At 37.0% G+C, this 10078-nt stretch overlaps 1 protein-coding gene across 2 annotated transcripts; it reads right to left on the bottom strand.

The window, feature by feature from the left end:
* Positions 1-207: 207 nt before the first annotated feature.
* LOC143018095 (uncharacterized) lies at positions 208-9809 on the bottom strand. Of its 2 annotated transcripts, none has more exons than XM_076173208.1 (2): positions 9590-9809; positions 208-1338 (listed from the first exon to the last, which is right to left on the bottom strand). In XM_076173208.1, the coding sequence occupies exon 2, from the start codon at positions 1046-1048 to the stop codon at positions 221-223; it is 828 nt and encodes a 275-aa protein (XP_076029323.1). In that variant the 5' UTR covers positions 1049-1338; positions 9590-9809; the 3' UTR covers positions 208-220. The 2 variants fall into 2 exon arrangements, with proteins under 2 accessions (XP_076029323.1, XP_076029324.1); XM_076173209.1 differs by having other exon boundaries at positions 9643-9809.
* Between the last annotated feature and the right edge of the window lie 269 nt (positions 9810-10078).

The raw sequence follows: 10078 nt of genomic DNA, 5'->3' as shown, positions 1-10078 counted from the left end.
TTGTGATCATGCTTTTATGATAAAGCTGCATCACATAGAGTGGGTAAACACAAGATATTTGATATGAATCTTCTAGAAAGGCTTCTCTTTAGTGTAAGAAAGCTGCATCACACAGATCACACTGGAATGGCTTCCCTCCAGTGTGGGCCATCATATGTGGTTTGCTGGAACTCTTTCATGAGAAAGCTGTATCACATAGGTCACACTGAAAAGCCTTCTTTCAAGTGTGGGTCATTATATGACGTTTGAGACCACGCTTACTTGAGAAAGCTGCATTGCACATGTCACACTGGAAAGGCTTCTCTCCAGTGTGGTTCATCATATGTAATTTGATGGCACTCTTTTGTGAGAAAGCTCTATTACATAGGTCACACTGAAAGGGCTTCTCTCCTGTGTGGGTCACCATATGACTTTTGAGATTACTCTTACCTGGGAAAGCTGTATCACACAGGTCACACTGGAAAGGCTTCTCTCCTGTGTGGGTCCTCACATGATATTTGAGACCAGTCTTTTGTGTAAAACCTGCATCACAAAGGTCACACTGAAATGGCCTCTCTCCAGTGTGGATCATCACATGACGTTTGAGATCACTCTTTGCTAAGAAAGCCGCATTGCAGTGGTCACACTGGTAAGGCTTCTCTCCTGTGTGGGTCATCATATGATATTTGAGACTACTCATTCCCGCAAAAGCTGCATCACACAGGTCACACTGAAATGGCTTCTCTCCAGTGTGGGTTATCATATGTAGTTTGATGGAACTCTTTCGTGAGAAAGCTGTACCACATAGGTCACACTGGAAAGGCTTCTCTCCTGTGTGGGTCTTCATATGCTGTGTGAGAATATTCTTTTGTGAGAAAGCAGAATCACACAGGTCACATTGGAAAGGCTTCTCTCCAGTGTGGATCACCATGTGACGTGTGAGACTATCCCTTCGTGAGAAAGATTTATCACATAGGCCACACCTGTGACATCTGAGATTACCCTTACTTGAGAAAGCTGCATTACACGGATCAAACTGAAAAGACTTCTCTCCAGTGTGCGTCATCATGTGATATTGCAGATCATTATTCCATGACTAGGCTGGATCACAGGTCAGACTGGAATTGCTTCTCTGAAGTGTGAGTCACAATGTGATGTTTGAGATCACCATTACTTGAGAAACTTGCATCGCATAGGTCCTGTTGGAAAGGCTTCTATCCAATGTGGATCACCACATGATATTTAAAATGAATTATGAGATAACTGTGTTGCAGATGTCACACTGGATCCTCTTCATTGTATGACAAACATAAATCTACAGATAGCTCTTCCAAAGAAATGTTGATAGTTATCCTCATCCTGAAAAAAAAAATATAATTATAAGATTGACATCTAACTCTTTCAGATTGTGTAATAATAGGATTTTGGATGTTTCATACACAAACTAATTCATACTCAATTCCCTTTGTACCTAAACAAACCTTTTGTAAATGCCATTATCAAACATAAAATAGGTAGAAACACCTACTACTCACTATACCGTAAAGACTATGACTTTTTAATAAGAATGCATGGTGTTTGTATATTAGCAAAAACTTCACTCATTGCTGTCAGATATAATGATGCTCACTATCATACAACACTCTACCTCTGCACATACTCTATTACAATCTTTATTTACTGTCCACCATCTATATCTGCTGAAGACAACCCGAGCCAGTGAAACTTAATCAATTCAGTTTAGGTAAAGTGCTTATCATACTAGATGATTCTAATCTAGCCTCAGTGAAGTGGACTGAACCCTATTTGGATCCAAGAATTACCAACATGGAAGTCCTCAACTCTGACTTATGCCTCCCCAATTTGGAGTACCTACTAGGTTCCTTGATGACTTACAACTATTTAAGCCTGCCCAATGCTGGTTGACTAAGCAAATTACTAATTTAGCTCATTTACCATACACTGCCGAACTCACCAGGTTGATTACTGAATTCAGACTTAAGGATGTCGGTCCACTTTATAGAGGTGAAAAATTAAGAATTATGAAGAAAATTGAAAACTTGCTGAAAATTAATTTCAAGTGTTAGCAATAATGTTCCAAAGTTTTAAATAGATACGACAATTTTTACCATGAATGATTATATAATTATCATTTCAATATATGAGTAAATATTGCATGCTGGCAACACTGGCATCAGAACACATGACTACATATATCTAGCTTGTTATTGTTTTGACTACAGCTTTTTTTTACTTTGTCTTTTTAGATCATGTATCTGACAGCAACTCTGAGGTGTGTGTGTGTGTCAGAGAGAGGAGCAGGAGTGCATCAGTTCCTGCCACAATATGAATAGGGATGCACATGTAGTCCATTTGGCTGTGTTGACATTTACTATGCATCCTGTTTTTTTTTTTTTTTTGCTTCCACTTACAAGTGTCTGAAATGACAAGACTATCAAAACAGAGGGCTGCAGCAGAGAAGCAGGGAAAATCAGGCAAAAGTAAGAAAAGAACCATGAAGAGAGGAGAATTGTAGCCCTTTATCAGTAAAGGGCTACCAATCTCTACCATGAGAAGCACTTTGAATGTCTTGATTTACTTGAATAGCAAATTATCAAATAATCTATCTGCATATTTCACCAATCAGGACAATTGAATTTATGTCAGGAGTGTAAAAACCTGAAATAATTTCATTCAGAGTACTACTACTCTGACAATTTTTGGTCTATTTGCTGATTCTTTTTTATTTGAAAGCTTACACTTTGTTCTATATTCTATGCATAGTTTATTATGTGTTGAATGTTGGAAGTTATGTCATAAACAGTTAAAAATTTTGGTGGGGGTAAATATATCAGTACAGCAATAAATAATCTAACCTAATGTAACCATTCCAATATATATATATATATATACATATATATATATATACATATATATATATATATATATATATATATATATATATATATATAATAAAAAATATTTTGCAAAAACCATTTTTTTTTTCTACATTCTGACCATAGTTTATGTGTGGAATGTTGGAATTTCTGGAAGAATTTGTTACAAACAGTTAAAAAATTCAATGGGGGTAAATACATATCAGTAGAGCAATAAATAACCTAACCTAGTGTAACCATTCCACAAAAAAATAAATTGCAAAAAAAAAACAACAACAACAAAATCTTGCATATCTGGACACTTCTTTGGCAGTAAAATTCCAGAAACATGCAAGCATGGATATCAAACACAAACCTTGCATTGTCCAATAGCTCCTCAACTAACCTAACAATTCTATAGTAAAAATAATCTCCCAAATGAAAATCAGAAAAAAAAGTGAAAAATGGATTTGCGTGTTAGCAGAAAAGAATTCCATTGGCATCAGTTCGATGTACAATGAAGGGATTATTGTATGTCATACTAAAAGTTGTATACATCTCATATTTTGCAAACACCTCATAAGCACACAATAGGTAATTATTTAGAATGTTTAGAATATATGATACTTCAATAGCTAGCATCTTTTAACGATTTTGCATGCAAAATTTGTGCCACATTAATGCTATCAGAGATGGCTTGTTCATGAGCTGATCCACCTGCTGCATTTGAAAATCGGATGATAATGGCATACCGGTAAATCAGGAACAAATCTCACAACCAAGAATATTAAGTGATCTATTGAAATATATGGAACTAATGAATTAAACGACTATCTGGAAATAGAGAAACCTGACATTATGGGAATTGTGGAGACAAAACTAAAAGGCCCTTTATCAACAAGTATGGTGGGACAAGGTCTATACAACCACTGGGTGAAAAAAAGAATAGATAAACAGGGAGGAGTCATGATATTGACCAAAAAGGGTTTAAATGTGACAAAGATAAATGAAGGCAAATATAATGTGGAATTAATTATGATTAAAGTTGTAAATAATAATATCAAAAGTAGAAAATTTGTAGCAGTATATGTGCCACCAAAAACACAGGCTTGGTCTGATAGTGATCATTCTAAATTACTGGAAGACACAATGAATATTCTAAATGGGTTACTGAAAGAGGGTGGTAACATAGTAATTATGGGTGACTTTAACACAAAGGATATAATCTGGGAAGAAATGACAGTAAAAGGGGGTGAAGAACTTTGGAGCAACACTCTACTGGATATGACCATCGAATATACCTTAACACAATGGGTTAAGGAAAATACTAGATATAGAAACAATGAGGAATTGTCAAAACTGGACTTAGTATACACTTCTGAACCTGATATCGTGAACAAAATGAAGTATAAGACACCAATTGGGAAGAGTGACCACATACTAATAGATTTTGAATTAAAAGAACAAAACAATGTAAGGAGGAATGAAAAACATACAGAAGAAAGGTTAATGTACAACAAAACAGATTTTGTACAACTTAGAAAAAAAAAATCAAAACACAAACTGGGATAAATTTTGTAAAGAGGAAATAAAGATGGAGGACAAATGTAACATATTTAAAGAAAAGTACAAGGAAGGAATTGATAAATATGTACCAAAGGAGATTTATATAAAGAGTTGGTATAACAAAAGGTGCAGCGAGGCTAAAGACAGAAGAGATAAAGCCTGGAAAAGATAGAAAAAAGACAAATAAAAAAAACTCCAAATGCCAATCATATATAAAACTTAGGAACGAATAAAGACAAACATGAAATTGTAAAACTGCATGAAGGAGATAATAAATAGATGACATAGAAATGGCTGAAGTTATGATCAGACATTTCAGGAATGTTTTTACAATTGAGAGCTCACAAATGTGGGAAGATGGACAACAAGAAAGATCCACTAAAATGAAAGAAATATGAGACCAAATAAAAAACCTAGATGTTAGGAAATCACATGGACCGGATGGAATTGCAAATTGGATACTGAAAGAGTGTATAGATTAACTAACAGACAAATTATACAAGATAATAGACTTCTCACTCAAAGAAGGAAAGGTACCACAAGATTGGAAAGATGCAAACATCATACCAATATGTAAAGGAGGAAAGAAAGAAGATCCTACAAACTTCAAACTGGTATCCCTTACAAGCACAGTAGCAAAAATATGCAAAAAGGTTATCAAGAGCAAATGAATCAAACATTTGAAAGAGAATAGAATATTAAACCCTACACAATTTGGCTTTAGAAGTGGAACATCATGTACCACAAACTTTTTTTTTTTTTTTATACCAAGGCTTTTTCCCCCTTACAAGGGGGGTAGCCAAAAAGAAAAAGGCATAAAATCATTCCCACCCATTCCATCCCTGAATACACTCCACACCCCTCCACCCTCCCTCTTATCTTAGCACCTCCTGGATGACGGGTCATCCCTGCACCTTGTCCACTGTCAGAAGCAGTGTCGCAAGACACAGCACATCCACAGCAAGGCCACTTCATTAAATCGGCGACCCCCCCTCCGTCCCCCCATTGCATAAAATGAGAGGACGGGGAGAAATCCCTTCGGGCTGCGTCAAATTTTGCTCACACATACTACCTCACCCCCCATCCACCCGCCCATTCCACCTCATGCAATCACAACATCATCCATATACAACCATTCTCCATTCACCCCTGTCTTCTGTCCTCTCCCCTCCTTCCTCAACAGACATTCCCCTCTTCCCCAAAGCCCCCTTCACCCCATCCATCCACCTCATCCTAGGATGTCCCCTCATGTTCACTCCCTCCACATCTGCCTTCCACACCTCTTTTACTAGTCTTTCTTCACTCATTCTTTCCATGTGTCCAAACCATCCTAATATTCTTTCATCAATCCTATCTCCCAGTGTCTTTTCCACCCCTGTTCTCCTCCTCACCTCCTCATTTCTCACTCTATCTAGCCTAGTAACCCCCATCATACTTCTCAGACACCTCATCTCAAACACATTCAAACTCCTTTCTCTTCTTCTCGTATGTTCCATGTTTCTGCCCCACACAGTGCTGTTGGCACAATCACTCCTTCATATAGTCTCCTCTTAGCATCCATTCCCAAATGTCTATTCCTCATTACACTCTTTAATCCACCAAGGCATTTACTCGCTTCTCTCAATCTACATTCTACCTCCACTTTCACTCCACCTTTCCCTGCCACATTTGCACCCAAGTATCTAAAACTATCCACTTCCTCCAGTCGCTCTCCCTTAATGTTCACTTCCAGTCTACTGCCACTTTCACCCCTTGTACATCTCATCACCTTACTTTTACCCACATTTATCTTTAGCTTTCTTCTATCACATACTCTCCCAAACTCTGCCACCAACTTCCTCAATCCCTCCTCCGATCCTGCCACAAGCGCAGTGTTGTCCACAAACAACAGCTGACTCACCACCCACTTTTCTCCATTTTCTTTAACCATCTCCAATCCCTTGCCCACTACCCTTGCATTTACCTCTCGCACCACCCCATCCATGTATAAGTTGAACAGCCAGGGTGACATAACGCATCCTTGACAAAGTCCCACCTTTACCTCGAACCACTCACTCTCTCCATTTCCAATCCTGACACAAGCTCTACTACTCTCATAAAAACTCTTGACAGCTCCCAGAAGCTTTCCTCCTATCCCGTATATCTGCATAACCTCCCACAGTGCCTTCCTGTCTACCCTATCATAAGCCTTTTCCAGATCCATAAAAGCCCAAAAAACATCCTTCCCCTTTCCTATAGCTTTATCACATATCTGTCTTACCACAAAGATCTGATCTACACAACCTCTATCTGTCCTAAATCCACACTGTTCCTCACCAATTACTCCTTCTCTTCCTCTCCTAATCCTCTCAATCAAGATCCTCCCATAAGCCTTCCCAACTACACTCAACAAGCTAATCCCTCTGAAACTACTACATTCACACTTGTCCCCTTTTCCCTTGTAAAGAGGAACTATACAGGCACTCCTCCAATCCTCCGGCACTCTACCCTCTCTCCAACAAACATTAAATAACCTCACCAACCAGTCCACCATCACTGTACCTCCCTTTTTCAGACATTCCGCATGGCATCCATCCAGACCAGGTGCCTTACCTGCTTTCATCATCTTAACAACTGCCTTCACCTCATCCTTCCTTATTTCTCCTCCATTCTCCTCATTCATCACTCTCATTTTCTTCGCACTTCCCACTGCAGCAATCTTTCTTTCCCTATCCTCCTTCACATTTAGCAACTCCCTAAAATATTCTGCCCATCTTCCCCTTACTGCCTTCTCTTCCACAAACTTAATATGTTTTTACTCAAGATTAATAGAGATAATACAAGAAAGAGATGGCTGGGCAGATTGCGCCTTCTTGGACTTGCAGAACACTTTTAACAAAGTACCACATAAAAAGCTACTAAGAAAAATTGAAATAATAGGAGGAATACAAGGCAAGCTACTGGAATGGATGAAAGATTTCTTTAGTGGGAGAAAAATGAGAGTGGTACTTAGAGACAAAAACTCGAACTGGGAAAATATGATAAGTGGCATCTTACAAGGCTCTCTATTGGCTCCTTTAATGTTTGCCATATATATATATATATATATATATAAATGATATGGATGAGGGAGTGAAGTGTTACATAAACTTCTTTGCTGATGATGCCAAATTACTCGTGAGAGTAAGCACAGAAGAAGACTGCAAATCGCTACAAGAAGACCTTGACAAAACATGGGAATGGAGTCAGAGGTGTGAAGTGAACTTTAACATTAAGAAATGTAGTGTAATGGAATTTGGAAAAAGCAAAAATAGAATACTGAGTCAATATAAAATTGGTACCAAGGAAGTCAAAAAAGTCAACTCAGAAAGGGACCAAGGAGTGATCATCTCAAGTGACTTGACACCTGATAAACATGTTAGTAAATTAGTTGGAGAGATTTTTAATTTATTAAGATCAATGAAAGTGGCCTTCGACTACATGGATAAAGAAATGGTAAAGAAAATAGTGGTTGCACTGATAAGACCTAAATTGAAGTATGCTGCAACACTATGGGCACCTAGTACAAAAAAGAAATAAGGAAATTAGAAAGAATTCAAAGAGCAGCAACAAAAATGGCACCTACACTATCAAATTTGACATGAACAAAGATTGGATAACTTACATCTATCAACACTAGAACAGAGAAGAGAAAGAGGTAATTTGCTGACCATTTACAGAATAATGAAAGGGATGGAAGTTCTTGATAGAGACGACTTTTTAAAATGGGACAGAAGAGAAACAAGAGGACATGAGAAGCTAAAGAAGGGTAGTTATAGAAGAGATTTGAAAAAGAATAACTTCCTGCATAGAGTGACTGATGTCTGGAACAAACTAAATGGGGAAACAGTGAGTGCCAAAAATATTCAAGATTTTAAGAACAAACTGGATGTGGAGAGATACAAAAACGGGGCACTACAAGCATAGCTCTCGTCCTGTCAAATACAACTAGGTAAATACACACACAGATTATCAGGCACTGGGCAGAAGATATCTGTCATCCATGGAAAATGGTAACTGAAGAGCTGACTCAGTCAGAGAGATTATATTATCATTATTTCTTAATGTAGTTGGGATGTCTCACATTCCAAAGCACCTCTTGTGGTCATATCTTCTCTACTGGAGCATGTATAACTTCAGTATTCCACTCCATCATGGCAAAAAATTCAGATATCAACCAAATGGTGAGAATAGTTTCTGCACATAAGAAAAATTAACAGTATTTACATATAGCAGTATTCAAACGACTGTTTGATTATTGCCACAATATAAATTAAATCAAATTTATTTTCTATTTCAAAATAATTTTAAACTATCAAATAATTTACCTCTTATTACTAAATATAGTGTGTGTATATATATATATATATATATATATATATATATATATATATATATATATATATATATATATATATATATATATATATATATATATATATATATATGTCCTAAATATGAACACTCTTAACATGTATCTTCAGTTTCTTTTCCTTGGATCTTTTCCGAGGTGTGGACTATATCGGTTTTATGCTGGGTATCCCTAGGCTTGGATTCCAACCCAATTCTTCCAGCATTGAACGAAATTCATCTGTCTAGGCTCAGAATCCAACTCATCCGTTGACTAGTGTAACCATGCCCTAAGGATACTAAATACACTGGTGCATTCCACTGAGTCTGAAGTATAACAAATGCCAAATGCAAACACATGAGTAAGCTGCTTTACTACTACTTGATTGCAGTCATGAATTCAAATAGGAGATATATGTGTTTGGACTTACAAAACACAGTCACGAAAAATATAACTAAGCTCCTTTTAGTTATATACCTGAATGACTGTACTTAAACCAGTGGTTCTTAACCTGGGGTACCTGTACCACCAAGGGGTATGACACCTTTAACCTGGCCCAGGTTTATGCTGTCATACCCCTTCGGGGTACAGGTAACAGGTCCTGGGGGTACGAGACATGATAGCCAGTGCAATGGTACTGTATATTTACCATGCGAAAGCATAATGTGCATTCATTGTATCCTACTAAAACTTTTAGTAGGATACAATGAATGCACATTTAACATTATGCTTTCTCTTTTTCTTTTAGTAAAAGTCTAAATGACATTTCTAACTTGAAATGAAAAAAGAACCTTGTTACCTTGTCCTTTGGCTTTGACTTTGTTCAGTAATTGAATATATCTCATTTCTCACCAAGGTTTGTATCACTAATCCTTTTCATATGTTTGCATTGTATTTATACTGGATGGGGGTACGAGATTTTTTCTAAGATATCAAGGATCATGGGCAGTGAAGGGGACCAATTACTTAAACACTGGACAGACTGTGACGTCATGTGTAAACAAACAAGGTGGAAGGGCGGAGGTGTATGTTTTTTTTTTTTCTTTTTTTTTTTTAGTAAGTCATTTTATTTGGCATTGAATCAATATACATGAAGTGCAGATAAAGAAAAGAACACATAGTTCGAAATAACAATTACAAATGCCGAGGATAACAAAAAGCATGTAAGCTTATTTCCATCGTGGCCATCTAACTCTATTTTCACATTCCTATTATTTATTTTCTATTTCTATTCAATATTTCTATTTTATATTTATGTTTATTTCCTATCTGAGCGAGGAGTGGGAGT

This window comes from Oratosquilla oratoria, chromosome 34 (assembly GCF_046742065.1).
Source record: "Oratosquilla oratoria isolate Oo_2021 chromosome 34, ASM4674206v1, whole genome shotgun sequence".
NCBI classification, from domain to species: domain Eukaryota; kingdom Metazoa; phylum Arthropoda; class Malacostraca; order Stomatopoda; family Squillidae; genus Oratosquilla; species Oratosquilla oratoria.
This window is presented reverse-complemented; position numbering and strand designations above follow the sequence as displayed.